This window comes from Notechis scutatus, chromosome 2 (assembly GCF_049901735.1).
Source record: "Notechis scutatus isolate UNSWTSFEM ecotype Mainland chromosome 2, rNotScu1.2, whole genome shotgun sequence".
Lineage (NCBI taxonomy): Eukaryota > Metazoa > Chordata > Lepidosauria > Squamata > Elapidae > Notechis > Notechis scutatus.
In genome coordinates this window covers 154,819,735-154,844,167 of record NC_142010.1, presented here as the reverse complement: position 1 = coordinate 154,844,167, position 24,433 = coordinate 154,819,735, and the positions used below count along the sequence as shown (strand labels likewise).

General features: G+C 39.9%; 1 protein-coding gene across 5 annotated transcripts; it reads right to left on the bottom strand.

The window, feature by feature from the left end:
- Positions 1–1,406: 1,406 nt before the first annotated feature.
- Positions 1,407–22,447, bottom strand: MRPL4 (mitochondrial ribosomal protein L4). 5 transcript variants are annotated; one of them, XM_087956948.1, is made up of 10 exons: positions 22,003–22,138; positions 19,605–19,698; positions 15,088–15,256; positions 14,669–14,720; positions 13,236–13,353; positions 11,506–11,612; positions 10,700–10,809; positions 9,260–9,330; positions 7,300–7,489; positions 1,407–1,743 (listed from the first exon to the last, which is right to left on the bottom strand). In XM_087956948.1, exons 1-9 carry the CDS (start codon positions 22,048–22,050, stop codon positions 7,344–7,346), a joined length of 915 nt encoding a protein of 304 aa, XP_087813074.1. In that variant the 5' UTR covers positions 22,051–22,138; the 3' UTR covers positions 1,407–1,743; positions 7,300–7,343. The 5 variants fall into 5 exon arrangements, with proteins under 5 accessions (XP_087813074.1, XP_087813072.1, XP_087813073.1 ...); XM_087956946.1 differs by lacking the exon at positions 1,407–1,743 and adding an exon at positions 3,764–3,979 and having other exon boundaries at positions 7,314–7,489; XM_087956947.1 differs by lacking the exon at positions 1,407–1,743 and adding an exon at positions 5,701–5,833.
- Between the last annotated feature and the right edge of the window lie 1,986 nt (positions 22,448–24,433).

The window sequence follows — 24,433 nt, the reverse complement described above, 5'->3', positions numbered from 1 at the left end:
AATTTCTTCTTGAAAACCTCCAATGATGGAGCACCAGGCTGGTCCCTGACCTTGTCTCTTCAATGGGATAATATCTGGTACTTATATTTGTCGTTTGCTGGATAGACAACTTCTAGAACATGTCTTAACCTTCAGCCACCTTCATTTTTATTTCTGAGAAAGGAGGTGGGACCAGGCACCCTGGGAAATCAAGATAATGCTAAGAAACCACATTTTCTTTTAGAATATGATAGTTCTCCTTTGCTAAACTTCAGATGTTTCTTTAATGTGAAGAGTGAAGTCAGGCAAGGACCTGGGAGCATGAAGGGATGCAACAGCCAGCCTTCATTTACACACAATATTGGCAAGGTTGAGATAACCCACTTTGCTAAAACCGAACAAATCACATCACAACTTCTTCTGCTGGACCCACCTAGCTGAAATTGAGTTAGCAGATCTGTTACTAACACAAGACTGCTTGCAGTCTCTTCCTGAATTAGGATTAAAGTATAACACCCATTTAATATGGTACCATCTTAATCTCCAGGTCAGTTTGATCCTATTCCATTCTGACTAATTTAACTTGCTCTTCTCACTCATAACGAGTCCACCTTACATGCTTTTTGCACAGCCTAATTCAACTCCAAAAAAAAATCTAAACCACAGGCTACACATAAATATGAGAAGCATTCCTGGTTGTAATTGATTAAGTATTGTAATGTATGTTATGAAGCCTGCAAAGCTGAGAGAAATGGGCTCTGCTCTAAGAGATAAGGAATTACCCAAACTGGCTGCTGAGTCAAGTTAGTAATAGAATTTTAGATGGCATAGCAATTTAGATGGCAGCCTTTTGTAGCCGTAAAGATGTCTTGGCCTAAGAATGCAGGACATTTCTCTCTATAGCCTTCATATTTGAGGAGAGGGCCAGAGGAAGACTGGGCACTTCCAGAGGGGTGGAAGAAAGCAGGAGCTATTGTGTCTACAGAGCTGTAAAAGTTGCTGTTAATTGTGTAAATTGGTTGATGTTAATTTTTCTGCTGTAATTCTGTCTCTCCTGACTTTCAGTTTAGGGCTGGGACAAGTTTCCGCTGCTTTACTTAATTCCGGTACAACATAAACAGGCTGATCATAAATCTTAGAGGCAACGTGTTTATCAAGCTGCAGAATAAGTTCCAGCTTTCTGTCCAGGCATGGTGATATGCTAAATGAAGCCAAGAATCTGAGATTCCATAACCAATGCAAACAAAAGGATCAGGTTCAAGGAGCAAGATGACAGCAGATATTGGCTCAAGTCCAAGTGTCCCTCTAGCTAGCACAACACAAGGAGTCAAGGCAAGAACACTGCTATGTATTATACGTGGGATTATAACCCACTCTCCATCTCAGAAAAGTAACAAGTCTACAAACAAACAAAAACACAGCTGAGATCAGTTCCAGTTTTATTCCCCACTGCTGCAAACCCTAGAATAATCAACAGTTTTTGGAGCTTTTGTGAAAGGCTTCTGACCACAAAACTGCAGATACACACTATCTTCTGGCTTCAATGCTGCAGTAACAACTGCAGACGCAGGGAAATAGTATCTTTTGGTTAGGTTGATTCCATTTATAGGAATCACTCATGTATTTTGACTGGACAAATGCACATGAGAAAGATTGAAAGAGAAGATATAGTGGATTTAGAAGCTTCTGAGATGCAACAGCTGTTTTTTTCCATTGAGAGTCAAGGGATGGGATTTTGGAGAAGGAGGTTAAGTTGAGTCACATCTGAAAAACAAAGTGAATCCAGATTAGTACATGATTATAAAATCCCAAGAGCAGAGAATGAAGAAAAGACCATGTCTCTCAAATAGAAAAAAATGTGATCTTGGAAAAATAATTTATATCTTCTGAATCTTCAAAAGCAGCTCTTTTTTAAAAAAAATATAGTTTATTAATTTTTACAATTAAAACCAGTCACAATACATACACAAATAAGCAAAAGAAAGCTCTCATGACCCTCCTAGCTGAAGACATGACATCAGATACCCAATCAGACCTCTCAGATTTGTAACCTTCTTGAAAGAGAAAATGGAAAGTTGAAACAAGACAGTAAGAGAACAAATACAAGCTGTATTTAGTCAGTTACCAGTAGATCAGCAGTACAAACTTCTATTCTCATGGGGACTCAGAAAATATTCTCTTACAAACAAAAAAGGTGAAAGTTGCTATTCCAAATTCTACAGAACAAAGTGCTTTTTGGCATGGGGGAGAAAAGCCATTCAGTTGCAGAGGGGATGATGCAATTATCATTTTAATCCACTTTGATGAATTGTGAAGACTCAGAACATACCTTGCAACAATCTCCTCTCACATTTGAACATACAATAAAAGTTGAGTGCAAGTCAAAAATCATTCGGTGAGTGAAAACCCATTATTTTTCTCCAAACTGAGACCAAAAGAAATAGCTCCAAAATAAGAATAAATACTGGCTATGACATTCATTATATTTGAGAGAAATAATGCAATAAAATATCAGAAGTGAAGGGACAACTTTGAGTATCAACAACACATTTAGGGCATTGGATGAAAGTAGTTGAACATAAAATTCTGAAGAGTTTGAACTGAAACTGGGAGATCTATGTTTAAATTCCATTCAACCCTAAACTTCCCTTTCTGCTTGCAAGGAATCTATCTTACACAAACCTTCTAAAATTAAGAACTCAGTTATGTAATCCATATGTTCCTGTAAATTGCAAGCTTGACAGCAATTTCACTTTGAGCAATCTGCCAATTGTCCTTACATCAAAAATTCTCATGTAAAATTCATCAGCTATCATAGGTCATTCATTTCATTCTTGATCACACAAATCAGTTCTTTCCAGTCCACTCTTTATTTTCTATGGCCCAGTAGAATAGAATAGAATAGAATAGAATAGAATAGAATAGAATAGAATAGAATAGAATAGAATAGAATAGAATAGAATTATTGGCCAAGTGTGATTGGACACACAAGGAATTTGTCTTGGTGCAAATACTCTCCGTGTACACAAAAGAAAAGGTACATTCGTTAGGAGTCGAGTGATGCATAGTACTCATGTCAATATAACCATCGCCGTAAATTTCAATAGGATTCCTTCAACAATCAAAAGTCCAGCCATAATGCAGACTGTTTAATATGCACTGACAAGTGTTCACGGCAGTCTTCTGTAACGTAATTGTTATGTTGCAACATAATCTTTTCTCACAGCAACTTCAAACTGAAGTGAAAAAAACAGAGGCTAAAGGACAAATCAGAGCTCCTAACTCAGTTTCTCAACCTTGGCAACTTTAAGACATGTGAACTTCAACCCCCCAAACTCCCCCCCAGCCAGGGCTTTTCAGAGATGAAGCCCACTAAGCTTAAAATAGCCAAGCTTGAGAAACACTGCCTGGTGTCAGTGCTGCCATCTATTGGTGACCTGTAACATCCAAAGATTGCTTTCTTGAGAATTACCCTATTTAAGCATGGATAAATGTGGTGTTTGTGGTTCATTTTTCCAAATAGCAACATCCACAGATCTTATTTATACTTAAGTTTTCAATCTGAATCTTCTAAATTTCTAATATAATAGAGGAGCTTCCCAAATCTGGTACCTTCCAATTATTCCTGATGTGTCTAATGAACAGCAGTTTTAATTAAATGCATTAATTCACCACTTTTCTCCAGGGTTTCAAGTGCAATATGGCAAGGAATGCTGCCACTGAAGTAGATAGGACCACTAGATGGAAGTCTGAGGCCCCATGGTGTGGAAATCCATCAAATTAAGCACAATATCCATTTTTTATTTTTTTTAAAAAACCACAGGTGCCAATTTACAAAAATCTGTCCTCTTGGAACTTGAGAGGTTGGACTTGGTTGGTCTTGTGGCTATGTAGGGATTGTAGGCAGATTCCTCTTTTCACTCCACCCCCAGGTTTTGCCACTCCTTCTCTTACATTTTTTTCTCAGTCTGTCTGTTAGTTGTCTGCTGTTCTTTTTCCTCTGGGAAAGAAAACTGGAGGTCAAATGGTTGACCATGTTCTTGTGTACTTCACAAACCTTTCTCTTGTCTCCTGAAAGCATCTTGTTCAGAACCTTTTCACTTCTGGTTGTTGCTTCTTCAGGCGTGACCCATACTGGGTTCTTATGATTTGGGAAGGAGGATGTGTTGCTTTAAACTAGCAACAAATGCAATCACAGAAATAGCAAACTTCCTTTTAATGGGGCAGATCTCACTTTGCTATTGAGGAAGCCAAAATATCATAGTATCTAACTCTTGTGATTGCAATCTTTAATCCTTCCTTCAGAGATCTGTAATCAGTCTTTTAGTAAGCATACGCTACCTTCATTGTTAAGACAACTATGCAAAATAGGAAATGAGGTGGAGTTTTCCTCACTGGACTTTTCAGGGAGAGATTTCCCTGTCTTTTTTAAAGAAGATATGTGAAAATTATTTTCAGTTTATGCCAATATAAGAAATATCTTGGCTGATCCATTTAATCTCAGAATAGTTAAGTTGAACGAGGCCATTCTGTGAGCTCTGCAGTGAGCATAATTGTTTTACTCCAAACCTCCAAACTTCAACCTCCCATTATGCAAGCTCTGTCCAACATGCACCCACGTGAACAGGGTGTGCATGAATTCATGACTAAGTAAGCTATGCATAGAGACAGAACACCCTTCCCAGGCTCTAGGAGTTATACAAAGGAAATTTTATAATTTCAGCAAATTTCTGTGTAAAACATTCTGCTCTGAAAATTTTTGCTAAATCGGAATGCTGGAAACTGATTTTTCTCTTTAGAAATGAAGATTAATTTGGTGCTGGTTCAAATAAACATTAAATCAAATGCCATTTATCACAGTATCTTCAATACTTATATGTTTAAGCACAACCCTTCTACCGCTGCACCATAGAGTATTTTAACTTACTGCACCTCTGTATGGTTTGCCAATTTCATAGTGGCAGATAGGAAAGCACTCCAGAGGGTTAACGTCATTGCCCGGAAGATCACTGGTTGCCCTCTCCACTCTTTGGAAGAGCTTTATAGCTCCCACTGCCTTTAGAAAGTTCAAAACATTATCAAAGATCCATCTCATCCTGGGAACCCTTTTTTTGAACTATTACCATCTGGCAGATGGTACAGAATAATAAAAAGAAGGACAAATAGGCTGAAAAACAGTGTTGGTGCGGTGTCAGGGGTTTTCAGTTCAATGTGTGGAGGATGAAGGATGTGTGTTTGTGTTTATTTTCATGGTCATGATCATGATGTGCACTGAAGATGGTGTTTGATTTCATTGTACGAGGTGCAATGACAATAAACGAAACTAAACTAAATATGTTTTCACTAGATTAAGGATTGCTCTTTCATTATACTTCTCTTACTGATGTAATGTGTGAGGTTTCTAACTAATTATAACAGTTTCACAAGGAATTCCATTGAAACGGGCAACTGATGCTTGCATAACTGCATCCGCCTGTTTCAAAACTAAGATTACAAAAAGAAAGCCTAATGCAAACTGTTTTCATTAGCAGTGCCCAAATCATTCTGAATTTGAACTGGCTTATTCTGAGTTCAAACTAGGTTGCTTCAAACATAACCAGGGGTCTTCCAAATATTCCAAAAATGGTCCCAGCCTCCTCCTCCACTAAGTATTTAATTTGAAATTCAAAAGTATTGCAGGTTTGTGTGCTATTTCAGAAAGGAAGAACCTGGCCTGAGAAATGATTAGTAAAAGAGATTTAATAACTACAATAGAAAGGTGATTCATTTACAGAAAATACATACTAGGGATAGGCACCTTGCTAACTAAATCCTACCAGGAGACGAGTCCGAAAGCATTGCTCCATACATAGGCCTGAGAAAGGAAGAAGGAAATAACCTCAGATTACTCTTTTAGACAAAGAGCAAAGAGGAAATAGTGAATAAATCAGAAAGTATCTCCACTTTTGTGGTCAGTAGGCCACGCCCACAAGGTTTTGCAAACTCAGCACCGCTGGATTTGTACGGCCAACCACATTAGAAAGTTGCCAATAAGATCAAGATGAGTCGTTTGGAATCTGAAACAAAGTGGCATCTCAAGTACAAAGCATTTTGTAAATATATCTTTTCTATTGAAGGGCGTAGTTTACACATTTCAACAATGTAAACTTGCAATAAATGTCAATGCTGGAAAGTTTTTAGTATTACATCTTTACCAATTCAAATATTTATCTGTTCCCACAGATAAGTAATTATTTATGAATGTCCTGCAGAACAAAAATAAGAACATATCTAATGGAAAAACATCATCATCAAATTAATGCAGATACAGAAATACTGAACTGGGCGAGACCAGTCTCTCTGCATCTCTTCCTAAGTTACAATTCCAGCCATTATATTATGCCACTTTATTCTGTAGCTGCACCATCACTTTTTTTTTTTGCTTCTCTGCCACTGACAAGTAATTTGCATTTAATCACTTCCCTCCAAATACATCTGGGGCTTGCTAATTTAGTGAAGTATTGTTGGTCAGGAATGCGTAACAGTATCATGAAACTTTTTTTCTTTACAAGGCAAAATTTAAGATATTTCACCTCTGAGTGATTTTTTTTTCTATTTCCAGGAAGCTGACAAACCAGGGAAACAAAAGAAATAAAATGGAGAATTCCTTTCTAAATTAGATGTGAAATAATTTGGGTAGTTACTGCAATGCTACTTTATCATGGATTTCCATATTTAAGACCTTCCACACCGAAAGCTTTTTTTTAAAAAAAAAAAACGGGGCCCAAAAAACAAACCAGCCGAGAAGGATTTGCCCCATGGGGGGCCCCCGCCCCGGGGGCGGGGGGGGGGAACCCCCCCCAAGGTACAGTGGAGGGAAAAACTGTTTTCCACAGAAGAACATAACAGTGAGTATTCCTAGCATAGGCCCTCAAAGTCTATTTTTCACTGCAGGAAAACTTAACATGTTATTTTCCCCATAGTCAAAAAGTGTAAAATCTTAGTTCTGTGAAAACCTACGTTTACTCTTCCAATTTCAGCTCAGGGGTTTCCAAAGGTATAGTCACTGGTTGTTTCTGAAAACAAGATTCCAGGTTTAAAAAAAAAAAAAACAACCCTCAATAACCTTGGTCTGATTCTGCAAAATCTTTCTGCCATTTCTCTGAAATACATTATACAAAGAGCGTTTCCACTTTTCTTCACCTAAATTAATTCCCAGAGTGGTACCACATCATTTTTAAACTGAAAGTTTTTATTTCAAGGCTTCCCATACTCAGGGAGGACAGGTGATGACTCAGGCAGAAAGTTTAGCTTTAATGTACATAATAAAAAAGAACATACACACGCACACCCACAAAAGGGTCAGTCAGTCCTTGACAAATGAGCTAGGGGAAGTCACTGTAGGGCAACCGGAAGGGATACAGCGGACCGTATCGCGAGTCATGCCATAGCAGTTTCTTTTCCAAGAAGGAGATGGTGTCCAAGGTGAGCACCAGGGTTTCATGCTTCAGCATGCTGTGCACATTAAGACCTAGGGGTGAAAAGAGTTATTTTAACTCCACAGATGAAAAACAGGAAAGAAGCAGCCCCAGAGTCCGTCCATCCCCCCAAGGCTTTGTGGACCAGAAATCTTTGGAAATATTGTTGGCCCTGGAAGATGCCAGTTACAGAATAGTTTTTAACTGTTTTTGATTAAAATAGTTATATAAAGCTTTTATGTTTTATGTACACGACCAGAATTGAGGGAAATGAATGGTTTTTAAATGAGGGAGGGAGGGAGAACTGGCTTCAGTGCAGACCACAAGCAAAACATAAGGATGAGCAAATGGTTACATATGCCTGTTCTTAGCGCACTACGAAGACAGGCAGCAAGAATGTTTTAAGTCATTCCTCCTGGGTACTGACAAGCCTGACTACGAGAAGTGCTTTTAGGATATTGGTTGCTGAAAGGAATAAACCCATGGACAAGCACCTTGTGAAGAGGTTGTTTGGCCTCTCCTTGCTGCTTTAAAACAACAAAAAAGGCAGGGGTGGGATTCTACCGGTTCAGACCGGTTCTATAGAACCGGTTGTCAGCAAATCGGCCCCTGGCTGGCCCTGCCCATCTCTGCCCACCTCTCCCCTCCCCACCCAGTCAGTCCTTATCGTGCATGCGCAACATTGCATGCATGCCCGACATCACGCGCATGCCCAACATTGCTCACTGTGCTCTCCCCCACCCAGTCACTCCTTAAGATATTTCCTTCTTTTTTCCCCTCCCGACGACCAGCTGTTCCAATGATCAGCTGTGCTGGGATGCCCCTCGCTTCGCCCAGGAGGCTTCCCTGAGGCCCGGGAGGCAAAAAGGGGTGTGCGGGGGGGGGGGTTTCTGCACCCCTCCACACTCAATTTTTTGCCTTCCTGGGAACAAAAACACCCCGCAGAAGGTTTCCCTGAGGCCCAAAAACAGAGTGCAGGGGGTGCTGTGCGCCCTCCTGCGCTCAGTTCCTTGCCTTCCTGGGCCCCAAGGAAGCTTCCTGGGAGCAAAACGCCCCCAGGAGGCTTCCCTGACGCCCAGGAGGCAAAAAAACTTGCGGGGGGCTGCAAAAAGAAGCCACGCCCATCCAGTCACATGGGCACGCCTACCTAGCCACGCCTACAGAACTGGTTGTTAAAAAATTTGAATCCCACCCCTGAAAAAAGGATTAAAAGGAAGGAAGGACAGAAGGCAGTGGCATTTGCTGCAGACATAACCTGTCCTGGATAATGTAATACAGGCAATAGCACTTCATAGCTGAGGTAAAAAAAATAATGGAGTGATGGAAGGAGGTGCTGAAAGTTTCTTATGGCCTTTTATTAGGAAAAAAAAATCTTAACCAATCCTTGGTGCTCTCTTGCCAAATATCAGGGTGTCAGTCATATACAGAAAGACATTCTTTCTGGCAGCACCTCTAAGATTTGCAGTTAATATTTTCAGGCTGTAAGCATAAATACCAACAGTTTGCAAAAAATAAGAATCAGGCCTTTTTCCTAAGAGAGGCCAGCTGCCCTGTCATTCTTTTTTTTTAATATAAGGTTTTATTATGTAAGATATTTTTGCTAAAACTATAGAGAGGTAACCAATAGCACAGCCCTAAACAATGAAAAGAAGCAGCAGATCGTCCCCAAAAGCGGAGAAGGACAAAAGAGTATTCAGTATCGTAGGAATTACTATGCTAGTTAGAGATTGAGACAGGAAAGATAGAGCCCTATGACTGGTTATATAGCTTGAGAGGCAAGGACTCGTCTATTGAAGAATCCTACCCATCCAATCTCAACTCACCTATTGCTGGCACCACTGTGAAAGTTTTAAGATCGCTTGTTGCAGACTGGATGTTTTCAGGTATTTCATCTCTGAAAGCCAAGAAGGAGGAATCAGGTACGTTATACAAACTCAGGTCTTTCTTTCCTGCACTTTTGCAGGTGAAAGACTTCCGTTCCACAGTCGAAAGATGCAGGATTTCTGTCACTCTAAAGAGGTCTTTGTAAAATTCAGAAGCCTTTACAATGCAACTCTGGGAAGTTTATAACTAGGGGTATTTCAAAATGTGGATTAAATCATAAGGTACATGACTGAAGCAAAAGCCATATGGGGCAGAATGATGTCATGAGCCTAAAATATATTTAATGTGCTTGAAAAAATGGGTATCCCAAATCCCTGCTCTGCTGCAATCAAGAAATGATTTAATAGCAGTCATGAGAATGTTGTACTTAATATAACATGAATGCTAGCAATCTACAAACTTTTTACTGCAAAAATAATACATTCACCTGCTAGAAAAGCCCAATGTATTATAACACTTTCTAATATAATTTTAAAGACACCGTTTCAGGGACAGGTATATTGGGTCTTACAAGTAGTCCTTGGGTTATGACGGCAATGGGGACCATCATTAAACAATACAGTTGTAGAATATGATGTCACATGACTGCATCACTTAGTGAAAGCAATCCCAGCAGCTAGTGGGAGCCACGGGCAGACGGGCACTGCAGAGCATGGGTAGGTATCACAAGGTGGCGCTATAAGCATGGGTGATTGCTGCAGGTGGGTATTATGTAGTGTGAGTGGGCAAGTTTCACATGTGCCAGAGTGCAGGTGGATGGGCAAAAAGGCAACAGGAGCAGGAGTGACTTGTAGGAGCAAGTTACAACCTCTTGGCTAGCTTCCTCATTGACTTTGCTTGTGGGAAGTCAGCAGGGAAGCGATCAGAAATGGTGATCACATGACCACAGGATGCTGCAACTGCTGTAAGTGGTTACCAGGCCCCCAAATTTGCAACCATCAGACTGTGGGGACACTGTGACAGGTGCAATTTTGAGGACCAGGTATGAATCACCCTCATTCAATGCTATTGTAACTTTGAACGGTTGCCGAAGGAGTGATTGTAATCCAAGGAGTACCTGTACTGTCATCCTTATAGCTCAATGTATTAAGTTTCCCCTGTAGTTGTCAGTTCATGGGAAGACAAATAGCAGTAGACAAACTTCCATTTGGGAGCTTGCAGGGCAATTATAATCTTCTAACTCAAGACTCCCACTAATTAACCTATGGCTGCCCTGAGATATAGCTTGAAAACAGATTTACAGGAAAAAAAAATTTCCATGGCTGAAGAGACCAGCAGTCCGAGACAAAACAAGGTATTTTACATAGGATGGCGTATGTGTGTGTGCGCATGTACACACACGCTCCAACCTTTTAACTTCCCAACTAAAATCAACTCACACGTCCACGAACAACACTGATCTTCCCCAATGCCTGTAGCGAACCAAGTCTGCCAAATACTGAGGATCAAAGGTTGGCATATCCAGAGAATCCACGATATGGAGATTACCCTGCAGGTCGTGGGGGAAAATAAGGACCTCTATATTATCCAGAGGCAGGCGAACTATTCCACCAGAAATCCTGTTTCTGGAACCATTTGGGAGTGAATGAAAAAGGCTTCAGACTGAGCTTTAAGACCCCCACCCATCAAAAGCCTCCATATCTCCCAAGTCAATCAATCGGTTTGGCCAAAATATGGCAACATACTCCTGGAGCTTAAACAAAGCTGCATGTTCCTTCTCCAAAACCCTTTGCGCTCCTTCTTAACTCAGATTTCTGTGCAAAAGCATGCAAAACATTTAAAATATCCAAAACTCCGAATTTACATCAACTTAAATGCAGAACACTTAGAAAATAATTCAGCAAAAATGCTCAGAACCAAGTATAGTATTAATAATATCATTTATCTAGCTTCTGTGACCACCTGACGTAACAGCTGCTTTAACTTCAATGCACAGATCCCTTAAAGCAGATAGAGGCGTACACAAATGCCCATTTTAATTAATCATAGTGGGTTCATGAGAGGCCCAAAACATTTCTGAACTGTACAGAGAGCTGCTAAAGGGAGCATTCAAACTCTTTTCAGTACCAGTGCTCCCTACTAAAGGGAACATCCGTTGGAAAACTGGCTAGGAACCAACCCACCCAGATTCTGATAAGCAGACCATGACGAAACAGGCCTTCACGCTGCAATCTGGCCCTCATACCTGCATCTGCTTGCTTGTCAGCGCCACCTTGAGTCCGAGGACACGCTCTTTCATGGGAAGCATATAGTAATAGCTGGTGGGGCCACGAGGGCCAAAAGCCACACCACCTAAAAGGGGGGGGAAAAGGAAGAGTCAGAGAATTCAAAGAGCTGCCTGCCAGAGCGCCACTCTAACACAACTGGGCTGGATGTGAGCAGCAGAACCAAATGGGCAGGGTGATGTTGGGGGTTCAAGAACTGGGTTCAAACTGGAGAAACCCTGGCTCAAGGCCACCCTCAGCCTCTGAGGCTCACTGGGTATTTGGGGGCAGTCATGTACTCTCTAGCTATGTACTCCACCAGGATGCTGTGAGAAATGAGAGTGCTCTGTAATGTTGTTTCCAGGATAACACACTGTACAAAGGTAGTTCTCATTTAATGACCAAAAGTTTGAACTGGAAGGTTCTGAGAAAGTAGTACATATGACTGCTCTCGTATTTATGGCCACTGTGGTGCCCCTGTAGTCACATGATGCAGGAACCTGTATCACAACTACCACACATCACTCCATCCCTTGGTCCATTTGCAGCCTTCTTTGCTGGCTTTCTACATGCAAAGTCAGTGAGGGAAGCTCGCAGAAGGTCACAAATGGCAGCTTGTGACATTATACTTAACAATGTTGCAGGATTCACTTAATGATGGCAACTGGAAGTGCTAGAATTTCTGTCATTATAAGCGGCATGGTCATGTGACACCAGGCTTTACGACATCATTTAGTAACAGAAATCCCAATCCCAATTGCCTTGGCAACTTGAAGACTTGTGGACTTCAACTCCCAGAATTCCTCAGCCAGCAAAGCTTATTCTTTATTTTGGGAGTTGAAGTCCACAAAGTTGCCAAGGTTGGTGACCCCTGCTCTGGAGGATGAGAGAACTTTAACAAACAGACAAATTCATGGCAGCTTTTATGATGGGCTGAGAAAAGAAATCAGAGAGGGGTTTCACCCTCCTGATCAAAAACTGTGAAACAAATTTCAGGCTTATGTATTTCTAATTCTTTAAAAATATATTTAACAAAACACAGGCTTCCAGAGGGGCCTATTTACAAAAGAAAGAAAGAAAGAAAGAAAGAAAGAAAGAAAGAAAGAAAGAAAGAAAGAAAGGGGGGGGGGAGGAATCTCACTCCAGTCTGCAGGAAAGCTGCGAAATCAAAAGAAAACTTACAGAAATAAGAAAAAGCAAGGCAAGAAGCAATGATTACCTCAAAATAATATATCTTACAAAGCTATGTATTGGTTTTTCTCTGCTGTGGTCTGTGTCAGCTATGGAATTCATCGCTGCCACATAGTTGAAGAAAGTGGGGGGGTGATGTTAATTGAGTAGCTCTTAGTAGGCAAAATATATTATTTCGATAGTTCAAGGTTACAGAGTGTGGCGTAGAAAGAATTAAAACTTACACTGGGATTGGTGCACGTGATCTGGTGATGAGGGAAAAGGGGATGTGTTGTAGCTTGGGACTTTGCGGGGAAGCCGGGAAGATTTAGTTCCAGATTTCCCCAGTATGGGCCAGGTACTGTTCTAATAAAAGTACTTTGAGATGGCGTGTGTGTCTTGGAGTTACTGACAGGAATGGAATTTCCCTGGAACGCTGACAATAATCCGGAACAGTAATCCGCTGACAGTCTGATGTATTGGCCACTTTATTACAAGAAATGGGAAGAGCTGAGAGCCAGAGATAGAACTTTTCACTCACCTCCATGCCATATAGGTGACCGGATGCTGCCGTGCCGGGCCCTACCCGTGCCTTTCTGCCTCCAGGGTTTCCTACCACCACCATGCATCTCAGCACGTGTCTTGGCCCTGGCATAACTCTGGAAACAAAAAGTAAGATCAGAGACTAAAAGCTGGAGCACGATGCGTCAGAAAGGAAGTTCACTAGAACGTTCCATGAAGTTCCTGCTTCTCGTTTCTTTCACTCTCTCAAGACTTTTACAAGTTAGCTCAACTTTTTACCTCTTTGCCATGGATCCAGGAACAATTAAGGCAGAACAGACTGCCTGATAGGAATTCATGGATTAAATCAAATTTGAACTAGGGACTCCCCATAACAGCTTCTTCGGATAACTTCAATCTGAGGCCTTTTTCTTTTATTCCCAAGTATTAGGAAATGTTTACAATTATAGCAGAATCATCAATCTGTCACACAATTTCTGTATTTATACAGAGAGGGCTGACTCTGCTCATTGTCAGGAGTTCGATCCTAACCGGCTCAAGGTTGACTCAGCCTTCCATCCTTCCGAGCGCGATCAAATGAAGACTCAGATCGTTGGGGCCAATTTGCTCATTCTGTAAACTACTTAGAGAAGGCTGTAAAGCACTATGAAGCAGTATATAAGTCTAAGCGCTATTGCTATAAAAAGAATGCATGCAATGATTATTATGGTAGTTGTCCCTTTGAACATTTTGTGCTGCACAATGAAGGTGCACGTAGTTTTACAGAGTAACAACCCTCAAGAATGTACAATCTTGACTTTTGGTGGTAGTAATATAGTACCCAACCTCCTGCCAAAAATCAATCAACCATAATGGAATTTCACAAGGTGAAAATGTAGATGTGTCTAAATTGTATTCTACAAGACCTGCCACGCTCAGTATTAAGGGCCATTTGTGATTTGAGGAAGAAATAATTATTCTCTGGGATTCCATTTTCTAAGGTGTTCAGATTTTGCTCCAAATAGGAAAGCTGGCAGGAGGTTGCAACTTGCACCCACGAGTCACTCCCATTCCTGCTACTTTTTCGTCCATTCATCTGCACATTAGGCACTTGCCTGTATCCTCATCTTAAGGTCCAGAAAATGAACAGGTGTGTGATCCTTATGGCTATAAAGCAAGCCATAGCTATTGACAGAGACGAGTCAACTAGTTTTTCAGTGCTTATGGAAAGATATTCGGTGTCCTTAACTGTAATGTATTAAAAATGGTGAGAGCCAAGGCCCATTTGTCCTTTCTTTGGAGTGGGAGAAATATAAGGCTACTTAGATATCCAGCTTTACCCAGGAAGACTGTTTGGGAAATGGCAGCACTTTTCATGCAGAGGTCCTCCTCTAAGCCTATTGCACACACCTCTCTGGACAGGTAAACTCAGGTACAATTGATCATCCAAGGCATCTATATTCAAATACTCACAATTCTTTTGAAATTCTTCTGCCAGATGGCCACGGAATGTAGGATATCAAGGCTGAGAGGGAAAAATATAGAGACATGCTTCAGACAGAAGCAATAGCTAGCAAAATATATCAGAAGCAAACAACGCCAAACAACCGAAAGAGGCACAGGCAAACCAGTTCGGTATTAGTGCCCTAGAATTTCTCAGTTGCTCATAGCTCTAATAGCTGAGATATACGCGTATCATATTTTCACTGCCATACAACTCTGTCTTCATATGAATTGTATGGTCCAGGACAACAGCCTCACCTGGAATAAAAAATCTCTATCGCTTCTTGCGAGGGGAGGGGGATAATGAGATAGCTTGCTCAGTTTCAACCATCTCTGTAATCATGAGCTTTATGGGAGTGTATGGAAATGAATAATACAACAGCCTTTACCGAGGCATCACTGCAAATACATCCGGATGCAGGTCTGCTAAGCCCAGATGCCTAGCATCGTAATGTTGCAATGATTCGATCCAGGCTTGGACTGGCTCAAGGTGTTTGGGGAAGGGGAGGCTGCATTTTCGTAGAATTGGATTACTGGAAACTACTTCAGGAGATGTTTCTAAGAAAGAAAAAGAGAAAAAGACACAGCGCAATCATTTCAGAAGATCCTTTAGACGGGATAAAAGAGTTACAGATCATACCTAACTCACAGAGGTAGTCCTCAAGTTACAACTGTAATTGAACCTGGCAAATTATGGTTGTAAGTCATGATGGTCGTAATGTATGTCATCATGTGGCCAAACCTGATTTTCATGACCTTTTTTGAAATGTTGGTTAAGTAAATCTATTAATCACTATAGGGCAGTTTTTTTCCACGAACCAGAAGTAAATGCCAGCTTTTTGTAGGTTTTTTGGGGGGTGGGGGATCACAAATTGCCATCACATGACAAAAGTAGCTTTTGGGCAGTCTGCCATAAATCGAGGAATACGTGTATTACATGTTGAATAATCTACACACACACACATACACACACACACACCCTTAATGTCAAGGGGGAAAAAACAAAGTATTCCTTATCCAATTTATAAATCCTTGCTTTCTTTGCTGCCTCAACATGGGTGGCTTCTTCTAAAAGCCACCAACAGAATATTTTCCCCCAAAATACAGTAGAGGATTTCAGAGTAAAACTGGAAAAATGCTTAAAGGAAACAAAGGCTATTACCAACATGCTTTACAGATAACTAAACTGAAATAATTATTACCCATTTCTACATGCTTGCGTCAAATGTGTAGGGTTAATAGGAGTAGTATAAGCAGTTGTCTGAAGCAAACCGAAGCAGTCCTGCTCAGGGGTGGGATTCAACCGGTGTTACTACCGGTTCGGTGAGAGTGCGTTTTGCACGGGTGCACAGCATTTGAAAATCCTCTTCTTTCCTGCTTTTTCAACCTCAGCCGTGCCGAGCAAAGCAGCTAAGGTTGAAAAAGCAGGAAATAAAGGACAGCTAAGAGCTCGGGCAGGCGGGTGGGCCAAACAGACAACCAAAAGGTCATTGCAGCGAACTGGTTCAGTGACTGCTGCTCTTCAGAGCTACCGGTTCTATAGAACCGGGCCGAACTGGTAGCATCCCACCTCTGGTCCTGCTGCTGATGTTACCTAGCTTGGAGACAAAACATTTGAAAACTAAACAGCAAGCTCGGAGAACAAACCACCGCCAGCATAAGCAGTGGTTCCTCTAAAGAGGCTATCCTGCCTTAACAAATGGAATATACTACCTGTCTTCTTTGGTAGTAATGTGTTGTGCACCAAAGGCAATGTGAAGCATCTGAAAGACATTTTTCACAAAACCTTTTTTTCCACAAAAGCTTTAAAAAGGCAACTGCAAGTAAAATAGTTGTGTGTATATACTTATGCAAATGTAAGCCTTTAAAGCAACCCTGTGAGATTTCCCAAATTGTCTCTGTTTAAACACTTTACTCACAAATTGCTAATTTTACTAATAATATGTTTTCTGAATAACCTATTTCGAATACATTGCTCATCGCTAATATGGACACATGAAAATGGAAAAATGGGAAAGACCCAGAAAATTTCACCTAAAAACCTCCAAACATGGATGAACAATGATTTTTTTTCTGGAGAAATTCTAAACCATAACAATTTCATTTCTTTTTTTAAAAAAAACAAGTTTTATTAATTTTCAAAACACACAAGTCATCATTATCCATTACATATTTAAACCTTTTTCCATTATAAATTTAACAAGTCAGATGAACTATAATTTTGTTTTAAACCATTTCCATATAAACATACAAAAACCTCTTATCCATTTTCTCTTTATTTCTCTTTACTCTTATTCCATTTTATTATTATTATTTCATCTATTTCTTTCTGACTTAGTTACCATTACTCTCATTCTATATTTCTGCAAGGTTTCATTAATTCTCCCCCCCCAAAAAAAACATATATACACAACACACAAAACATAAAAAAAATCTTTTTGGAAAGTAACTTGGACCCAGGTATCTCTTTCTTCATGGACTTCCACTATATTCATGCTCATATTACATATCATTACTTATTTTATTTACCATTCTAAGTCTTCTATATTAACTTCTCCCCATATTTCACTCTTTTTAATTCTATCTTAATTAATCATCTTAATTTGAGTCATTATATTTGTATCTTTTGTCCATTCTTTATTGTACCTTTGTCTCATTCTTTATAAAAAAAAAAAAAAGAAATTTCTCCTGAAATCACTAATCAGAGTATGATGCCTTTCTATCTCCCCACTAAATTAATCAAGTTAATCTTTAAAATAACACCCAATACCCAATCCGATTTTGCTTGGTACATTCTAACTGAATAATACATCCAGAATAATTAAATACATAGTTAAACAATAAATCTAAATATTAAAAAAATACTATAATAAAAATTTTATAATAACATCAATACCATGATCTTGTTAAACTCTTTTAATTAAAGCTCAATATTCTAAATCTCCCCTCATATTATTAAATTTTAAAACCAATCATTATTAACATTTCAACATTTTAATCTCTTATCAACTCTTAAGCCATTTAAGTTTTCTATTTCTAATACAATACTACAATATCATCTTATGTACCTTGCAAAATCTCTTTGCAGAAATTATACTTATCCTTTATCCCTAAAAAAGATTCCTTTTTTCCCATTTAATTTCAAAACTTTGTAGCTTTTCTCCACCTTTTCCCTTTCTTTCTTCTCCCAACAAACCTTTCTACCCCCACTTCTTCTAGCCTCTGCCTTACTGGCTTCCCTTCTCTGTCGTATTCCTCTTCCCTTTTGTTTACCATCATTATATTGATTTTGCACCTTATTTTTCCCTTTCTTAAATGTTTTTTTAAATCTTAAGTCCTTTATTTCTCTTCCTTTCCCTCTTCCTTCCTCTTGGTCGAGTTCTGAGATTTATTAAAGATGGCTTCCTCTCCTTCTTCTTCTTCTGCTGTCTTCATCTGTTGCAATGTTTGTTGATAGTTAATGAGCGCCATTTCCAAAAAAGGCAGGCTTCTTTCAAACCAGCTTTACCATTTTTTTTTGCTTGCTCATAGTCCCTTCTCAGTTCCTCAATAGAAGGAGCCATTATAAATCTTTTCTTTTCTTTTCTCTTACAACAACCAAAATATTCCAAAGGAAAAATAAAACAATCCCAAAGTTATCAATCAGTCCAAACCAAGACAGAGTTCCCACTCTCTCCTCCTAGGGTAGTATCAATCAGAAAAAAAGAAAGTCCAAATCTATTTCTTAAAATCTTATTGCAATATATTTTAGTCTTTCAATCCTTAAGGCATCTCCTCCAACAAAGTCTTAGCATACAAATATTTTTTTAGTCCTCTCTTTTCCCACTCATCGCTTAGAGCCAGTTTTCACCTAAAAAAAATAGGTTTCTTAATATTCACTTTTTATTCCGTAGAAAAAGAGGGTAAGCTATCCTTTCAGCAGCATCAAACTGCCGCTTTTTCCTCTTTCTCGAAGGTATCATTCAGAAAGTCATACTTTTCAGGAATTTTGTTAAATATGTCTTAGAGTCCTAGGAACCAAGAAAAACTTTCTCCTTTCAAGCACTTTCTCCACTTCCTCCTGCGCATTCTTACCCGGCTGCCAGCTTCTTTGTGGCGGCCATTACGGACGCCGCTGCACGTCCTGGGAAAAGGGGTTCTGCCGGCCGGGAGGGGGTCTGCAACACCCCCAAACCCCTCTCCGGATCCCCTTACCTTCAGCTGCCCCTGCAGGGCAGTCAGCTCTCGTATCCGTCCGGATCGGAGCCCCAAAACGGCTAGCGCGGCAGGATCGTGCAGCTTCGCAAATCCCTGCCGCGAAGCCGACAAACCGGAAGTCACAATTTCATTTCCTCAACTGATCGATATCGTATCACATATCTGAGTCATTTAAACAAATTAATAATGTAAATTGTAACCTGACTCAACTAGAAGAGAACAGTTTGGGAGAGGATGAGTTTCCCTTTTTTTAATTACAAAAAGTAGTCTCTTATGTTTGTTAAACATCTTTTTTTTTGTCTGTTGAGCTGACCATAGGAATTGTCACAAGGTTACTTCAAAAGATTTGGAATCAGAAGACTCCAAAACATTTCTTAAACAAGTTTTTGCAAAATAATATTGGAAAAGTGCAAAAAAAAAAAATATTCCCTACTGCACATCACAGCTTGGAAAAGGCACCAGTATTTGATACATGCAATTAACTTGTACCAATAGAATATCAGTTATGCTGTTGGCCCAAGGTTGGGGAAAGTTGGCTTCTAATCTAATTTCATTCTGCCATAGAATTCAGTTAGTTACCCTGGTCTAGCCGCTAACTCTCAGGCTAACAGTTCATAGAATTGCTGCTATCCTTGTGGTAATGGAGAAGAACCCCAAGTATAAATTTACAAACATAGAAGTAAACTATGCTCTCATGAAATAAACTTACTTTGCAATGAAGATTCATCCACCACAGCAGCTGGACCATCTACGTTGCCAACCAAACTTTCTTCTTTTTGTTCTTTTGACAATGTAAAAATAAGCTTGGGATAGAAAATGAATTAAAGATTATCTCCAGTGCAAAGATTGTGTTCAAGCAGAATGATAAATCGTATTAAAGCATGAGAGGAAAAAAATGATTGATAAAAAGCCAGGCTCGTAGCTAATTCTCTTTTTCCCCAGTTGGCTAAAACAGGAATAAGCTAGAATTCAGTTTCACATTAGCAGGTGTTTTTCAGTTACTGCAAACTGGAAATTGTGGTTAAAGCAAACAGTAGTTAAATAACCCAAGATTGTTGTTCAATTGTTCAACAAGTGAGTAAAGGAAAAATGACTCCAGAAATTTTGGACTATAACTGACAAAATGCCCAGCTATTGGTATTTTGGCAGGCCAGGCCATGGGGTAACTATAGTTCCAAGTTAAAACATCTACAGAGCACCCTGACCTGTGAACTACCTACTGCAAATGAAAATTACAGCACTGTCCAAACACAGCCAGTGTGATTAACTATGGTTCAACGTTTTGTGGAAATGCTGCAACTAGGGTTAACTCAGTAAACCAGTGTTGTTATTAATAAATAATAAACACCCAACATGAGTACAATACAAGAAGATATCACTTTCCCACAAAGCCTGCCAATGCCTTTGCAGGTTTTCTGCAAAGTAGCAGTGCTCAGATGCATTGGAAAAGTCCCACAATCCCAAGTTGCACCTCTTTCAAGAGTGCTACCTTAAAAAGAGGTCATGTTCATGCAACTTGCTAAAACATGAGTATCTTCTTAATCAAGATTACCTGAATTAAACAGAATTAACTGGGATTATAAATAGCCCCAAAGCAAAACAAGCTTTGATTTAGAGTGTTCTGTGAATTCAGACTGATCTTATCTATTAAGAGAGTTTACTCTTATTAACAGATAATTCTTAAATGAGATCTAGAGTGATGTAGAAAATAGATGCTTATCAAGAAGTCACAAGCATGAATCCCTTCAGATATTACATTCATGTTGTGATCTTAGATAAGTCATTATCTCAATTTAATTGTCTCACAGGGATGTTATGATGATGATTCATAAAAAGAACCATGGAAGAAATTATTTTAAACTAATAAGCAAGATAGAAAATGAAATAAACAGCTGCTAAATAAATAAAAGGAAAAGAAAAGAAACTTTGTGACCAAAGTTTTTATACAATATGAGACTATGCAATGGATTTCTTATGCATAGATTCCTGTGAACTTTGGGATCACCCAGGATTCTTCTAATCTCAGAAGATGTAAACATAATGGCTATACTCATATAACATAAATAACCATGGAAAACACAAATATAGAGTCAGTTTGGTGTAGTGAGTAAGACATCTTAATCACTAGACATCTGGACACTACTTTAGGCACAAAGCCAGCTGGGTGACCCTGGACCAGTCACTTTCTTTCAGACCTAGGAAGGAGGCAATGGCAAACCACTTCTAAAAAACCTTGCAAAGAAAACTCTTGGGATTTGCCCAGTTTCTGAGAATTGGACATGATTGAATGGAAGGGGAAAAATAAACACAACTATTCAACTTAATAACCCAGGGGTCTCCAACCTTGGCAACTTTAAGAGTTGTGGACTTCAACTCCCAGAATTCCCAGAATTGTGGGAGTTGAAATCCACAACTCTTAGTTGCCAAAGTTGGAGACCCTGCTTAACCTATGCTAAGTTTGCACATCACACTGACCCATCAGCTGACTGCAGAACTGGACTCAACACATTGATCTAAAATGTGGCTGCTCTCCTGGGAACTGAGGTCACCCAAACTTTATAACTATTTCACCTTATTATTATCAACAATCCTGGGATATGGAGCCCAATTTATTAAAAATCTTCTTTACGTGGTGAAATGTATGCTTACACTACCATAAACCCCAACTGTGAAGAACTAAAATCCCCTAATTTAGGGTGAATTAATTCAACACCCATCGAACAATTTATTGCCATAAAGAAATGAGACAATTTAAAAAAATAGTTATTTGTTGAAAAATGGAAACCCGTGCGTAGAACCAGTATCCCCACCCACCTCCCTTGACAGATATATGGCCAGGAGCTCTGATACCATGCCAGTAGGCTTCCTCAGGGATCATCTAACACAGGCGTCTCCAACCTTGGCAACTTTAAGCCTGGCGGACTTCAACTCCCAGAATTCCCCAGCCAGCAAAGCTGGGAAATTCTGGGAGTTGAAGTCCGCTAGGCTTAAAGTTGCCAAGGTTGGAGAACCCTGATCTAATAGACCCTTACGGGGCCTCGTTCCTTGCACAAATTCTTCCCGGCCACCCAGTAGCTCCCTGTCCGGCTTCTCTCTCTCTCTCTCACCCGCGAAGCAGCTCTCCGGCTCGACAACGGAGCCAACAGGCGGATCATTGCGGCGAAACTCCTTCGCCTCGAAATAAGCAAAGGGACATGCACACCCGGGGGGATAGCGCTTCCGGCTCGGGGTGATGACGTCACCCTAAACAAAGTGTCAGCGCAGAAACATTAAAAAGTGCAGGAGGGTAGGGGAGGGTCTTGGAGGCATTTTTTATTTTAAAAAGGATTCTGAAGAATGTATTAAACACTGTAAAAGCGAGGGAGCTCCCTCCAAGTCATCTAGAGATATATATATAAATTCTATTGATAAATGTATATGCATACTATTCTGTCGTTAACGGAAGTAGTCTTTTTTAACCGGAAGTTCCCTCTCACTCACCACGACCTCTCTCTTTGATCCCTATAAGCTACACGCGCTTTGAAGAAGCTAGTGGCGGGAGCTAAACTTCTAGTGGGCGTGGACCAGACGCAAAACAAGACGGAAGTCGGGAGAGGAGAGGAGGTGGGAGGGTTGGGCAAAGGAAGATGATTTGTTCCTGCCTGAGGAATTCTGGGAGTTGAAGTTCACACACACACACACAAAAAAGTGATGCTATGTGACCTGAAGGTCGGGCAGAAATCCACATTCAAATCCCCGCTTAGTCACCAAATTCAGTATGTAGCCTTGGGGTTGATATAATCATTTTGTGTTTAATCCACTTCACAGGATTGTTGCAAAAAAAACCAACAATTTAAAGGTTAGCAGATAACCGTATTTTATTTATTTATTTATTTATTTGATTTGCCAATTGTTTACAAGATAATAAGTATAAGCGTATACATAGTTGTGAATACATGAAATGGGTACATATAAGAAAAATAAAAGAATAAGAGAAACAATAGGACAGGGACGGTAGGCACGTTGGGAGAGGAAAGAATAAAAAAATGAATACAGAATATAGGAATAATAGAATAGAAAGAATAAAATGGTTATTATCAAGTATGTTTTGCCAGTGTATATTCTTTTGCTTGTCACTAAGTTAGAAATAATGAACATTGTAAAAAAAAATCCCACCCCAAGAAGTTTTTCTTTGTGTTCACCATATCCTTAATGCAATTTCAAAACAATTTCGTTGTGGCCCATCTTTTTATTCAAGACTGTGTTCCTAAATATTTGTAATATGCTGCTTTTATGCATTATATACATTTTATTTATTAGAATTTGTCACACAAAAATGAGAACAAGAATAAAAAAGAAGATACAATGACAGGAACGATAGGCACCTTAGTGCAGAGGTCCCCAACCACCGGGCCCTGGACCGGTACCAGTCCGTGGATCATTTTCTACCGGGCCGCCAGTTTGCTGGGCGCCGCCATCTTGTTTCAACGAGAAAGTGCTTCCGGGTGAGCTTTTCCAGTTGGAAAGTGGCGTTTGGGTCCTGAAGGTATCCTCGCGCCTTAGTTTCATCAAAGTAGGGTGGGGGGGCTTCGAACAAAGAGCTGTCCCAATGGCGGAGAAGATTAAGAAAGCACAAAAAGGTACAAAGGAGGAGTTGAAGGTGGTGGGGAGAAGCGGGGGACAGCTGGCTGGCCGGTCGCTCGCTCACCTTGCCTTGTCATGCGTGCTGATGCCGGTACCGGGCCGCGGATCATTTTGTGATGCCGGTACCGGGCCGTGGCACAAAAAAGGTTGGGGGCCACTGCCTTAGTGCACTTATGTACGCCCCCTCTACTGACCCCTTAAGTATGAAGTAAGGTCCACTGAAGTCAATTTGTGACTGAAAATGTGAAAATTTGTAGCTGAGGCAACAATCAGGTAGGCCATTCCAGACTTTTGACAACTCTATTACAGAAATCATATTGTTTACAATCAAGTTTAGAACAATTTACATTGAGTTTAAAGCGGTTGTTCATGCGCCTATTATTGCGATTAAAACAGAAAAAAAGTCATTTACAGGTAAAGCATTACTTCATATAATTTTGTATGCGATACCTAGGTCTGACTGCAAGCGACACAGTTCCAAGTTATCCAAGCCAAGAATTTCGAGCTTAGTAGCATAGGGAATTCTATTGTGTACAGAAGAGTGCAAGACTTTTCTTGTGAAATACTTCTGAACCCGCTTAATTGTATTGATGTCAGATATGTGGTGGGGATTCCAAACAATTGAACAATAGTCTAAGATTGGCCTCGCGTAAGTTTTATAAGCTCTAATTAACTATACAATGTTTCCAGAAAAAAAAGCTTTGCAAAAGTAAATTTACAACTCGTAATGCTGTTTTAGCAACGCTGTTGCAGTGAACTTTGGAGCACAGGTTGTCAGGGATAAGTACACCTAGGTCCTTGACAAAGTGAGGGCTAGATGAATGCCACCTAGTTATACTTAACATTCTGATTATGTTTACCAATATGTAAAAGAGAGCATTTATTAATCAAAATTTGAAGTTGCCAAGTAGATGA

Excerpts from the sequence above, each read along its gene's own strand:
- MRPL4 (XM_026676148.2), bottom strand. The coding sequence starts at position 22,050 with ATGATCCGCCTGTTGGCTCCGTTGTCGAGCCGGAGAGCTGCTTCGCGG. Across the intron at positions 19,699-22,002 it reads GCCGGAGAGCTGCTTCGCGG|CTTATTTTTACATTGTCAAA; the intron begins GTGAGAGAGAGA and ends TTCTATCCCAAG. Across the intron at positions 10,810-11,505 it reads TGACAAGCAAGCAGATGCAG|GGTAATCTCCATATCGTGGA; the intron begins GTATGAGGGCCA and ends CACGACCTGCAG.